The sequence below is a fragment of the Callorhinchus milii genome, unplaced genomic scaffold (genome assembly GCF_018977255.1).
Source record: "Callorhinchus milii isolate IMCB2004 unplaced genomic scaffold, IMCB_Cmil_1.0 Scaffold2, whole genome shotgun sequence".
NCBI lineage: Eukaryota > Metazoa > Chordata > Chondrichthyes > Chimaeriformes > Callorhinchidae > Callorhinchus > Callorhinchus milii.
This window is the reverse complement of record NW_024704743.1, coordinates 62,032,970-62,047,477: the sequence shown is the minus strand read 5'-3', so window position 1 is coordinate 62,047,477 and position 14,508 is coordinate 62,032,970. Positions and strand designations below refer to the sequence as shown.

Below are 14,508 nucleotides of genomic sequence, written 5' to 3'. Positions count from 1 at the left end.
ATAGCAGCTTTTATGTCAGGAGGATGTTTCAAAGCGCTTCACAGCATTTACTGTAAAGTGTAGTGACTTTGTATTGGCTGCCGCATTTCAGCCGCAAATATACAGTCAATTCACTTTACAGTCTATTCTGTGAAGCGCTTTGAGACGTCTAGAAGATGTGAAAAGTGCTTCATCAAATGCAAGGATTATTATTATTATTTTGTACACAAACGTGACAGACAATTTGCGCACAGCAATGTCCACAAACAGCTAAAAAGTGAATGACCAATTTCTCTGGCGGAAGCTTGTTATGCAATAAACAACAACAAAATTACATTTGTATAGCGCCTTTCACGTCAGGAGGATTTCCCAAGACGTTGACAGTATTATATATTTTGTATTATAAAATTAAAATAATAGTCATTCCACTTTACAATATATACCCTGTAAAGCGCTTTGGGACGTGCTCCCAGCATTAAAGGTGCTATACCAAATGCAAGGATTAATATTGTATATTATTATTGTTGTGGGTCAAAACACCGGGAGAAACTCCCTTCTTTTTTCAAATAAAGCCACTGGATTTTAACATTGACCTGAACAGGCAGACGGGACCTTGCTTTAACCTCTTAAACAAAGGTTGGCCCCTTTTCCAGCATGTTACAATTTACACTTTTTGTATAATGTTAGAATCATAACAGATGTTGCGAACGGGTTAACTTTTAAGTTAAGTGTGTTATGGGCAGCTGGACTGAAACTCCCTACACGTACACGAGATAACGGACTGTCTCAAGGACAGTGTGTTTGTGTGTGTGAGGCACGTACACCCCATGAGATGTTCACGTGAACCCGGCATGATTTCGACAGGTGATCTAATATCCACACCATGATTGGATGAATATTGGTATAAGAGTTCCGATAACTTTGTGTACGGGGCCGTCCCGGGTCGCGGAGACAAGGATACGGGAGATGGAGCCGTCCCGGGTCGTGGAGACAAGGATACAGAGATGGAAGAATGAGAGATGGAAACACTAAGACTGAGGATATCAGATGGAAGATTGAAAGCTGTAAGCAGGAAGACTGAGAGCATGAAGAATCAAGCTTGTGTGCTGGAAAGACACAGTGTTGCACTCTTGAACTCGAGATATCTATAGTGGTGTTATTCTGTTATAAGATCTATTGGTTGTACCGGCCTTTGGTCTGACCCATCGGGATATTGGGGAATAACGAACAAATTATAATAAAACAGTCTGATATCTGGTTAGAGGAATTAGCGTCATTTCCTTGCAGATTTGGCTGATTTTATTTTCTAACAAGCACTATATCTGAACATCATCCTGAAGATTATATGGTCCAAGACAATCTGTCTCTTCTCAGAGGGAAGAGTGCTTATAACATTTTTGTTATTAAAAGTTATTACTGTTTCTTTTTAAATGCATTAATTGTACAGTAAACAGTGTAAAGTCTCTGTTCTACAGGAGCATAGTGTGCAGTTGATTGCCATATTGGGCTCAGTGTCAGAGGGCGGGCAGGGCTGGCACAGGGCAGGGCTGGCACTGGGCAGGGCTGGCACTGGGCAGGGCTGGCACAGGGCAGGGCTGGCACTGGGCAGGGCTGGCACAGGGCAGGGCTGGCACTGGGCAGGGCTGGCACAGGGCAGGGCTGGCACAGGGCAGGGCTGGCACTGGGCAGGGCTGGCACAGGGCAGGGCTGGCACTGGGCAGGGCTGGCACTGGGCAGGGCTGGCACTGGGCAGGGCTGGCACTGGGCAGGGCTGGCACAGGGCAGGGCTGGCACTGGGCAGGGCTGGCACTGGGCAGGGCTGGCACAGGGCAGGGCTGGCACTGGGCAGGGCTGGCACTGGGCAGGGCTGGCACAGGGCAGGGCTGGCACTGGGCAGGGCTGGCACTGGGCAGGGCTGGCACAGGGCAGGGCTGGCACTGGGCAGGGCAGGGAGGGGCACTGGGCAGGGCAGGGGGAGGGGGGGGCGGGGAGGGTGAGGGGGGGCAGGGCAGGGCGGGGGGGGGGCAGGGGGGGCGGGGCGGGGGGGGGCACTGGGCGGGGGGGGGCAGGGGGGGAGGGGGAGGGGGGGGGCACTGGGCGGGGGGGGGGCAGGGGGGAGGGGGAGGGGGGGGGCACTGGGCGGGGGGGGGCAGGGGGGGAGGGGGAGGGGGGGGCACTGGGCGGGGGGGGGCAGGGGGGGAGGGGGAGGGGGGGGGCACTGGGCGGGGGGGGGCAGGGGGGGAGGGGGAGGGGGGGGCACTGGGCGGGGGGGGGGCAGGGGGGGAGGGGGAGGGGGGGGGCACTGGGCGGGCGGGGGGGGGCAGGGGGGGAGGGGGAGGGGGGGGGCACTGGGCGGGGGGGGGGCAGGGGGGAGGGGGGAGGGGGGGGGGGGCACTGGGCGGGGCGGGGGGGCAGGGGGTGAGGGGGGGCACTGGCGGCAAAGAGTCAACTCCGGGATGGTGCTTCAGTCGGCCACTCCCCGAGCATGCGCACTGCAGCCACCCGCCACTGGAGCAGAAACTGGTGAGAAAACCCAATAAAACCCCAATCATTACACTGTATAGTCACTGTGTAACACCATTACACTGTATAGTCACTGTGTAACACCATTACACTGTGTATAGTCACTGTATAACATCATTACACTGTATAGTCACTGTGTAACACCAATACACTGTGTATAGTCACTGTGTAACACCATTACACTGTGTATAGTCACTGTGTAACATCATTACACTGTATAGTCACTGTGTAACATCATTACACTGTATAGTCACTGTGTAACATCATTACACTGTGTATAGTCACTGTATAACATCATTACACTGTATAGTCACTGTGTAACATCATTACACTGTATAGTCACTGTGTAACATCATTACACTGTGTATAGTCACTGTGTAACACCATTACACTGTGTATAGTCACTGTATAACATCATTACACTGTATAGTCACTGTGTAACACCAAATACACTGTGTATAGTCACTGTGTAACACCATTACACTGTGTATAGTCACTGTGTAACATCATTACACTGTATAGTCACTGTGTAACATCATTACACTGTATAGTCACTGTGTAACATCATTACACTGTGTATAGTCACTGTATAACATCATTACACTGTATAGTCACTGTGTAACATCATTACACTGTATAGTCACTGTGTAACATCATTACACTGTATAGTCACTGTGTAACACCATTACACAGTGTATAGTCACTGTGTAACATCATTACACTGTATAGTCACTGTGTAACACATTACACTGGTATAGTCACTGTGTAACACCATTACACTGTTATAGTCACTGTGTAACATCATTACACTGTGTATAGTCACTGTGTAACATCATTACACTGTATAGTCACTGTGTAACATCATTACACTGTATAGTCACTGTGTAACATCATTACACTGTGCATAGTCACTGTGTAACATCCATTACACTGTGTATTCACTGTGTAACACATTACACTGTATAGTCACTGTGTAACACATTACACTGTGTATAGTCACTGTGTAACATCATTACACTGTATAGTCACTGTGTAACATCATTACACTGTGTATAGTCACTGTGTAACACCATTACACTGTGTATAGTCACTGTGTAACATCATTACACTGTGTATAGTCACTGTGTAACATCATTACACTGTGTATAGTCACTGTGTAACACCATTACACTGTGTATAGTCACTGTGTAACATCATTACACTGTGTATAGTCACTGTGTAACATCATTACACTGTGTATAGTCACTGTGTAACACCATTACACTGTGTATAGTCACTGTGTAACACCATTACACTGTGTATAGTCACTGTGTAACACATTACACTGTGTATAGTCACTGTGTAACACCATTACACTGTGTATAGTCACTGTGTAACATCATTACACTGTGTATAGTCACTGTGTAACACCATTACACTGTGTATAGTCACTGTGTAACACCATTACACTGTGTATAGTCACTGTGTAACATCATTACACTGTGTATAGTCACTGTGTAACATCATTACACTGTGTATAACATCATTACACTGTGTATAGTCACTGTGTAACACCATTACACTGTGTATAACATCATTACACTGTATAGTCACTGTGTAACACCATTACACTGTGTATAACATCATTACACTGTATAGTCACTGTGTAACACCATTACACTGTATAGTCACTGTGTAATACCATTACACTGTGTACAGTCACTGTGTAATACCATTACACTGTGTATAGTCACTGTGTAACATCATTACACTGTGTATAGTCACTGTGTAACATCATTACACTGTGTATAGTCACTGTGTAACACCATTACACTGTGTATAGTCACTGTGTAACACCATTACACTGTGTATAGTCACTGTGTATAACATCATTACACTGTGTATAACATTACACTGTCTATAGTCACTGTGTAACACCATTACACTGTGTATAACATCATTACACTGTATAGTCACTGTGTAACACCATTACACTGTGTATAGTCACTGTGTAACATCATTACACTGTGTATAGTCACTGTGTAACATCATTACACTGTGTATAGTCACTGTGTAACACCATTACACTGTGTATAACATCATTACACTGTATAGTCACTGTGTAACACCATTACACTGTGTATAACATCATTACACTGTATAGTCACTGTGTAACACCATTACACTGTGTATAGTCACTGTGTAACATCATTACACTGTGTATAGTCACTGTGTAACACCATTACACTGTGTATAGTCACTGTGTAACATCATTACACTGTGTATAGTCACTGTGTAACACCATTACACTGTGTATAGTCACTGTGTAACATCATTACACTGTGTATAGTCACTGTGTAACATCATTACACTGTGTATAGTCACTGTGTAACATCATTACACTGTGTATAGTCACTGTGTAACACCATTACACTGTGTATAACATCATTACACTGTATAGTCACTGTGTAACACCATTACACTGTGTATAGTCACTGTGTAACACCATTACACTGTGTATAGTCACTGTGTAACACCATTACACTGTGTATAACACCATTACACTGTGTATAACATCATTACACTGTGTATAGTCACTGTGTAACACCATTACACTGTGTATAACACCATTACACTGTGTATAACATCATTACACTGTGTATAGTCACTGTGTAACACCATTACACTGTGTATAACATCATTACACTGTGTATAACATCATTACACTGTGTATAGTCACTGTAACATCATTACACTGTGTATAACATCATTACACTGTATAGTCACTGTGTAACACCATTACACTGTATAGTCACTGTGTAACACCATTACACTGTGTATAGTCACTGTGTAACATCATTACACTGTGTATAGTCACTGTGTAACATCATTACACTGTGTATAGTCACTGTGTAACACCATTACACTGTGTATAACACCATTACACTGTGTATAACATCATTACACTGTATAGTCACTGTGTAACACCATTACACTGTGTATAACATCATTACACTGTGTATAGTCACTGTAACATCATTACACTGTGTATAACATCATTACACTGTATAGTCACTGTGTAACACCATTACACTGTGTATAACATCATTACACTGTATAGTCACTGTGTAACACCATTACACTGTGTATAGTCACTGTGTAACATCATTACACTGTGTATAGTCACTGTGTAACATCATTACACTGTGTATAGTCACTGTGTAACATCATTACACTGTGTATAGACAGAGTGAGGGTCAGTGATATCATTATTGTACAATCTGGAGGATAGAGTCTTTAATATTGTTATTAAACAATCCGGGAGGGAGAAAGTCTCTAATGTTGTCTGTTGTCTGGACTGGACTAGTCTCTGGACGCTGGAGTTAGCGAAAGTCTTTAATATCATTATTACATCTTCCAGAGAAGAGAAAGTCTCTTTTATATTGAAGCCGTTGACTGAGGCAGCCACGGCATTTGCAATTTTATTAACTGCAATCATTTTGTTCTCTCTTTTCACAACAGGTGACTGGAAGTTGGAGTCCTGGAGTTGTTATGGCTTTTAAGCTTCTAAGACTGGTTAAGCTTCATTCTTCCAAGATACAAGCGGAATGTTTTCTTCAAACTGTGAAGCATCAGCTGTACCCTTACCGTCGCATTCATAACATTTTGTCTTCTCAATTCGTTTTGCCAACTGTGCCAAAGATCTGTCATCAATGGGTGCCTCAGAAAACGTACCACTGTGTAAGTCGAGATCAGCCTTATTGCACCACCACAGGGACAGTGTATCTGCATAGAGATGCTGGGGATGGTGTTAAACTGGACACCAAGGAGCACATATCCACTGATGAGCAAAGTGTCTTAGAACATTTGCAAAAATGTACGTCTTCTAAGCAGGTCTTCGAACTGCTGAGTTCATTGAGCTCCATGTCTGACACTGTGGCAGCCTTTGCCTTGCTGAGAATCTCACAGGTTGAGCAAGATGAAAACGGACAGAAAAGACCTGTTGAGTTTCTGGATAACGATGTCTTCAAGGCACTGTGTTTTCAGTTTGAACGTGAGGCTCCAAGATTGAGTGACATGGGGCTTGTGACTGCACTGTTCGCGTACGTCCAGCTGCAGGTGGAGCCCCAGAGCTCTCTTATGGTGCGACTTGTGTCAGAAAGTCATGAGCGACTCAGTAGAGGCCTGATGTCCATTGAGGAGCTGTGTGTCCTGGGTGAAGCATTGCTAGACTTAGAAGTTCTGGGCTCTAGGATGCTTAATCAAGTAATGGAGCAAGTTCAGAAACAGGAAGTGGTGAACTGGACTGTTGAAGAGATGTTGATGGTTTATAATTTGCTGGTGGCGAGTATTGACAAAGGAGGACAGTACCAGCAGCTACTGAATAGAATGAACACCCACACTCTTCAGTTGGTTTACAAGTTGCGTCCAAAAGCAATAAGTGATGTGCTAAATGCAATGGTTATCCTCAAGCAAACTCAGGCTATCCCTTTGGTTATCAACCTATGTAAACATTCAGTCAGGCATGTTCCCTATTTCTCAGACCAGGAGCTCATACAGGTCCTGAATGCTTTAATGTACTTTGGACACAGTGACAGATTTTTCATTGAAGCGTTAGAAAGAAATATCCCCCCAAAGGCCTTTGTCATGCAGCCACAAGCAATCAGCAAGGTGATGAAGTATTGCATTCGGCGCCGGATCCTTTCACGACCCATCTTGGATGCAGTTGCAGAGAGTTTTATTTACAACTCTGACAATTTTACAACCACAGAAATTGTGCTCCAGTTGATGTCCTTTGGTGAGCTGAACTACCTGCCGTCGACTGCAGGCCAACTCTTTCGAAAGGTTGAAAACATTTTGAGGAGACGTTTTTCACAGTTTCAACCACACGCACTACTGAACCTCCTCCATTCATGCATATTGATTGAACGCTTTCCTGTGAACTTTGTAGCTAAAGTTTTTAGCCCCTACTTTCTGCAACAGTTGGAAGGTGAGTTTTCCTGTTTAATTAAGCATTCTGGGACGCTACCCTGAGTCAGGGGCGCAATATAAATGCATGTTGTTGTTATTAATTCTGCAGTCCTGTAGCGCAGCGTTAGAGCACTCGACTCGCAAGCAAGAGACCTGGGTTTGATTCCCGGCGGAACAAAATGTTGGGCAAGTTTCCTTACTCCACACGCCTGTTTACTTATCAGTAAGTAGGAACCTGGTTGTTAGTTGATTGGCGGATCACTTTTCCGGGGGTAATAATTCCTTTAAAAAAAGTAATAAATTGGTCACTTCAATCCACAACTGTTTGTGGGACACTGCTTTGCACAATTGGCTGCTGCATTTCGCCCACAAAATATACGGTCAATTCAAATGCAATCAAATTTGAATCAATATCAAATGCAAGGATTATTATTGATTGAGCTTTCCTATTTAATTGATGTATCTCTATATCATGTACAAAGCTCTAATTGGATAGAGCAGGGAGTGGCATTTACACTACATAACATTAATGTGATTTGTGGTTTTAAAATCTATAATATCCTGGTGTTTTGGGATATTAGCTGTCCGATGTTCTGAATACAAAAATTAACACAGACAGTAATTTTTTCTTGTTTTAGGTGATTGACAGTTTTCAGTTTTATACAATATTGGGTAATGCAAGTGTAGAATTCTATATCTGTATGTAATTGAAGTGATCGCCTTCAGTCCCATTGAATACCAGCGCTTCACACTCTTGTTCATTTTCCTACCTCATTTTTCACACAATTGCTTCCTCCTACCAAGTTGGAAAATATCAGTCAGTGCTAAGCTCTGGAGAAATTGTGGGAATATTGAACTTGGTGTGCAGCCCCCTCTCTGAGATACACATACACACACACACATCATTGCAATTTCAAGATGATCGCAAGAATCTCCTGTGAAGGGTACATGACACAATGTAGGAAGACAAAATAAACCCTACAGGTAAGTTCAAGGATTTGGCCTTTAGGAATGCCAGATATGGCATTAGTAGATGTGTTTCTTGTGGGAATTGGATTGCACTGTAAATGATCAGATGGTCCTTTCATTCCTGGGAACAGGGATTGAATCTCGTCTGGAATTTTGCATTAAATTGCTGCTTTTCATCCTGGTCTTCCTGCACCACTTGGCAACTTGCTTCCACACCATCGGATGCTGCTACTCTATTAGCAACTTTCAGCAACAAGGGAAAATTGAGATTGAGGGAAGGTTGCCTCAAAGTTTATCTCATTCCCTCGCCACTCCAAATCTAAAAGTGAGATGTGCTGGTTTTCTTTCTTACTTCACTCTCAAAAGTGAGTCATGGGGTTTCAGGGCAGCAAACTGAATTAAAACTAAATTAAATTATTTTAAAATTCTATTTTCGCCCACAAAATATAGTCAATTCACTTTACAGTATATTCTGTGAAGTGCTTTGAGACATCTCAAAGATGTGATAAGGCGCTATATCAAATGCAAGGATTATTATTATTGTTTTATTTTGCATTGATGTGGTGCTATTTTAATCATAGTGACTGTTTTGTTGTAACAGCACAAGGAACTGGTTTAGATCAATTTGTTCGTGCCCAGCTGACCCAGCTGTTCATGACTGTGAAACTGGAGTGCCCCTTTTATGAGGTAAGAAGAATATTAACTTCTGTATTCATCTCAGTTGACTGATAAATAAGCTTTTATGTTGAGATTTGAGTTTGGTTGAAAAGTAGAAGTGTACAAATTATTGTGTTGCTTGTAAATCCTAATTGAATTCGAAAGATCATAAACCTGACATGGGCAAAACTTGTGTCAAACAGTTACTTACCCATTCATTTTTCTGGAGTTCTGAAAGTTATAGTGCTGCATTCACGTTGTTCTGAATGAATCAAATAACCAACGTAAATTAAAATTAGAAGCATTCCAAGATGCTACTCTGCGTGAAGGGCGCTATATGGAGTCCTGTAGCTCAGTGGTTAGAGCACTCGCTTTGCAAGTGAGAGACCTGAGTTCAATTCCAGGCAGAGGGCGATACCTTGGGCAAGTTTCCTTACTCCACACAGAGCCTAATAATAATCCCTCCAAAACAAAACAATAATAAATTGGTCATTTTCAATCTACGACTGTTTGTGGGACATTGCTGTGCGCAATTGGCTGCCGCGTTCGCCCACAAATATACAGTCAATTCACTTTACAGTATATTCTGTGAAGCGCTTTGGGACGTCCTCCCGACGTGAAAAGCGCTATATCAAATGCAAGGATTATTATTATTATTATATAACTGCAAGTTGTCGTTGTTAATTACTGTCAGGTATAGTGACTTTTTTAATACAGAAACACTGTTGCCATTTTGCGTAAAGCCAGAGCCCACAAACAAATGTAGAAAACAACAGGCAAACGGGACTTTGATTTAACATCTCATCCAAAGAATGTCACCTCTGATAATGTAGTATTCCCCAGCCCTGTACTGGAGTTTGTCCGGTCCAGTGGTGGCCAACCTTTTGCTAAGATGTGAGCCCAAGACATATTGCCGTGCCACTAAAAAAAAACATAACAACATTAAAAGGAAAAGAAAAATATGACTGGAAAAGAAAGATGCATTTATTAAGAAGTTCACAATAAAATATCGAATAAGTTAGTTAATGAGGCTTCTGAATTTGGATTCAGTTTTGAGCACTCGACTTCAAGATCCTCACCCTCGTATTCAAGTCCCTCCACTCCTCTGCATCCCCCTACTTCTCTGACCTCTCTCCTCAAACCAGCACCCGTTGCCTTCGTTCCTCCGGGTCTGGCCTCCTCCTCGTCTCCCGAGTCCTCCACTCCACCCTCGGCGGCCGTGCCTTCAGCCACTATGCCCCGAGGCTCTGGAACTCCCTTCCTCACTCCCTTCTTCTCGCTCCCTCCCTTTCCATTTTCAGGTTTCTGCTGAAGACCTTTCTTTTCGACCGCGCCTTTGGTCACCTTCTCCCCCCCCCACCCTCCCCCCGGCTCGGCCCTGGGATCCGTTACTGTAAAGCGCTCTGAGACGCCGTCCGGTGTGGAGGGCGCTATATAAATCCAAGTTGTTGTTGTTGTTGAGCACTCCAGTGGAAGATTATTAATATGATCATCTGTTAATTTGGAACAGTATTGTATTTTTTATGAAGTTCATTGTGAAAAAGGACTGCTCACAGGTGTAGATTGATCCGAATCTGCATTGACATTGTCGGCATTCGAGGTGAAGGGGATTTGGGGTAAACCCCTGCAGTGTGAGGTCTCTCTCACTCTCACTCACTCTCTCTCACCCACATTTCTCTTTCATACACACACTTTATTTCTCGCTTTCGCAGTCTCTCTTTCACTCTCACGTGCAAACATTCTAACTCTCTCATTCACTCTCTCTGTCTCTCTTTCTCTCACACTCACTCTCTTTCACACAGTCTTTCTCACACACACACACACTCTGTGCTGGGTTCCACGTCGCTGCTGCTCTGGGTGTGATGAACGGAGCTCCCAGCTCTAGGACGCTCGCCGTGTGGCCGGCAGGTCAGGGGGTGCGGCAATGATGTAACTTCAGCGCAGGTTCCAGTAATTGCTATTTTTTAAATGTTTTGGGGGCCACTACCAAGGGTGTGGTGTGCCACCTTGTGGTTGACCTAAAGGAAAAGAGAAGCTAGGTTAAAAAACACAAATGTTGGTTGGTAATCCTTGCATTTGATCGAGTGCCTTTTCTATCAAGAGGATTTCTCAAAGCACTTCACAGGATTTATTGTGAAGTGCAATAACCGCTTCCTTTATAGGTAAACACAGCATTGCATTTATACAGCAATACCTGAAAGAAAAAGGTGTTACACTTCAGATGTGATCCTTCATCACAATTCAATGAGGGTTACACCTGACCTGATCTATCTTTCTCTTTAAGATACGGATTGATGTAGCACTTTTTTTTAGTATATTACAGTGATTTTGAGTATTTTTACCAGTTGACCGACTTAAGAACAGATTTTTACTTTTATTCTCTTGTAATGGAAACTACTGCCTTCTCTGTTTGACTACCAGGGTCCCAGTCTTCCTCAAAAGTACCGTGTGAAAACCTTTCTCAAACCAGGACGCTCACTGGAAACTTTAGTTGATGAGCATCTCTACAACAATGTTAAAAATGCCTTAATTGATCTTCTCGGAGCAAGGAATTATTTTGCTTCCCGCGTCCTGACACCATACTGCTACACACTCGGTACTGTATGCATTTTGTTTCTTTCAAAAGCAAATGAGATAGATTTATTTTGGGAAATAATATCTTGGGATACAATATATCTGATTCCTAGGATGGTTTTCATGTGACTGCCAGGATGGTGGAAGGTGAACTGGATGGTCCTTGGTCTCCTTTCATCTAGCAATTCTTATGTTACAATGCTGGTGTAAGACAGACACGTGGTACACAACCAGATTTCTTTTCAGTATGTTTGCGTAAGGTTCATTCTTTTTTGTGTTTCAAATAAAATAACATTTCTCAGCTGATGAAGTCAGCAGGAGGTTTTTGAATGATTTGAGAAATTCCCTTATGTTTTATTCCCTCTTTTCTCCAAGTTGCTGGAACAAATCATTGCTTCCCAGCTCACTCTTTCATCCTCCAGCATATCTCATTCATATCCTCATTCACCTTTAAATCCCACTGCTGCCTCACCCCACCATCCCTCTGAAACCTCCTACAACCCTTCTGAGTTTGCAGACTCAGCAAACACTGGTCTGTTTCATGTTCCCCATCTTATCTGCCCCACCAGCTTTTAGACAGTCTGCTGCCTCTTTCTGATATCCATCCAGTTTCTCCAACTCACCCTCTTCATCCTCATGTTCAAAATCTGCCATCTTTGACCGCACTTTCAGTCATCTTTCCCCTCCACGCTCTTTTCAGTTCCCATCCCTCAGTTTGGATGCCCAGCCAGCAGTGTGAAGCACTATGAGACATGCTCCTGACATCAAAGGTGCTATGAAAATATAAATTGTATTGTGGGGAATTACTGTACTGGATAATTTGAAGTGCACTACTCTGTAGCATCACACTGCTGGCAGAGGAAAGGGTTTGCGTAAATCCCCAATCCAAAAAGGTATGCAAAAGCAAAACTCAAAGACATTCATGAAGCGCTCTGGGTTTCTACTGTGTGTGAGGTGTGCTATGTAAATATAAGTTGTTGTTGTTATCCCTGTTTCCATTTTGGCCTGTGGAGTATTTAATTAGTTCAGTTTATGGATATCATGAAAGTCTTGAATCCCACATGTGATCAAATATTCAGTGCTTAAAGACTAAATTAATTGAGCATCAACTATTTTTACAGAGGAGCTTGTTTGACAAGTTTCCCTCTGGGCAAGAGAGGGTTGAAGTTTCTTCGACACTGTGGTCTTGTGTGCTTGAGGCTTGTTAATTTTAAACATGCACCCTCGAGTTGTGTGCTAATTGACGAACTCTGTAGAACACTTGGTTGAACATGCTTGGAGCTTGATTTAAAATGTGCATTTTAACATAACAGCAAATTATTCCATTTGTCAGATGTTGAGATCAAACTAGATGAAGAAGGATATGTGCTTCCTGCTGCCAGCCGTGACAATGTGTACCGAAGGTGAGAACTTTAGATATTTAAAAATCCTGTCTTTGACATATCACATTGGTGAAACGTCCCGGAATTGTAGTAACTATTTATTTTCTTGGTAAACACAACAGCAACGTCCCACAAACAGCCATCAAGTTAGTGAACAAAACTATCTTTAAAAGTGTGAGATGAAACCTTAAACTTTCATTACTCGGCCATTGTTTACAATAATTTTATTTAAAAATGGGACATGTAATTGCTATTGCAATATTACTGAGAATAAATGTGAAGTGAATATTATTTCGGTTGGAGACGATGTGTTATTTTTCTGTTTCAGGATAGCATTGTGTATTGATGATCAAAGAAGATTCTGTGTAAATAGTTGCCATCTGATTGGAAAGGAGGCCATCAAACAAAGACAACTGCAGCTACTGGGCTATGATGTTGTGCAGGTACACAATCCAGTAATACCATTGTTTGGGAGAGAGCTGTACAAAAAAATTGTCCAATACAGCTGAAAAATGTTTAGTTAACAAAATCCAGCCTTTAACTGCGGGTTCTTTGAAGGTACTGCATAAAGTTAAATACACAGTCATTCAAAATATCTAAACACTGAAAGAATGGTGGCTATACTGGCAATTACATTTTCCACTTGGGGTTCCGGAGATTTCACTTTAACATCAAAACCCGTTTGCTTTTTCCAGATTCCATTCCACGAGTTTGACAAGCTGCAGAACCGTGAGGAGATGGTGCAGTATCTCCACAGGAAGATCTTTCCACACAGTTACAGACTTACTTGGTGAAGCAACAAAAAAAGTCAGAATCTCTAATATTGGGAATTATATGCAGATAATTATTTGCAGAGAACATTCACTGACTTAATGTCCTGTAAACCATTTATTTAATACTATAGCAATATGGTGTCTAATAGATTGCTAGTAAAAATAATGGAAACTGAGGAGGTTGGACGAATGCGCTTCCCTTTCACATTTGGGACGAGCTATACTGTGATGAAAGACTTGGCTTTATTTAAGTGATTTAAGAGTTGGCTCTTAAACTGTCCAGAATTCAGCACTTTATAGAGGTCACAGTAAGTATGTTCTCTGAAACAATTAGTGAGTGTAGATACTTTACCCTTCTACTTTTGTACATTGAGTGGAACTTACACCATGTACTTGTTAAAAACCGCTACGTTTTCAATTATCAATAATGTAGTAAAGTACAGAACCTATCGCTGCCAATCCAAGATAAATAATTGGAAAAAATCATTTTTATCAAAAAGCTGCTGAATCAAATTTGCATCTTTCCCCCAGTAAGCCACCAGTGAGGTAACTTACTCCTCAGATTCTCCCACATGTGCTCTTCAGCTGCCCCCGGATAAATTGTTGTCGACTCCCTTTATTAACCCCGCTATCTATGATGTACTTGACCCGTAGGGCATTAGGCGCATTACATGGCTCACCCAGAAGTCAAGCTACCCCGC

The 14,508-nt window shown here is 42.5% G+C and overlaps 2 protein-coding genes across 2 annotated transcripts in view; one reads left to right on the top strand and one right to left on the bottom strand.

Annotated features, from left to right (window-relative positions):
* The first annotated feature begins 2,401 nt into the window (after nt 1-2,401).
* On the top strand, nt 2,402-13,887 carry fastkd3 (FAST kinase domains 3). Its single transcript, XM_042332251.1, has 7 exons — nt 2,402-2,502; nt 6,004-7,471; nt 9,023-9,108; nt 11,500-11,674; nt 12,986-13,055; nt 13,363-13,477; nt 13,730-13,887. The coding sequence occupies exons 2-7, from the start codon at nt 6,034-6,036 to the stop codon at nt 13,826-13,828; spliced, it is 1,983 nt and encodes a 660-aa protein (XP_042188185.1). The 5' UTR covers nt 2,402-2,502; nt 6,004-6,033; the 3' UTR covers nt 13,829-13,887.
* bag1 (BCL2 associated athanogene 1) overlaps nt 10,857-14,508 on the bottom strand; it is a 15,414-nt gene continuing 11,762 nt past the window's right edge. Inside the window, exon 8 of the mRNA XM_007905306.2 lies at nt 10,857-11,096. The gene's annotated coding sequence lies outside the window, so the exon portion shown is untranslated. The remainder of the gene's footprint in view (nt 11,097-14,508) is intronic.

What these genes read in the sequence shown, in the direction of transcription:
- fastkd3 (XM_042332251.1), top strand. Translation starts at nt 6,034, where the DNA reads ATGGCTTTTAAGCTTCTAAGACTGGTTAAGCTTCATTCTTCCAAGATA. An exon ending in CTTTCTGCAACAGTTGGAAG is followed by an intron (nt 7,472 to 9,022) that starts GTGAGTTTTCCT and finishes TTGTTGTAACAG; the next exon opens with CACAAGGAACTGGTTTAGAT. An exon ending in TGGGCTATGATGTTGTGCAG is followed by an intron (nt 13,478 to 13,729) that starts GTACACAATCCA and finishes TGCTTTTTCCAG; the next exon opens with ATTCCATTCCACGAGTTTGA.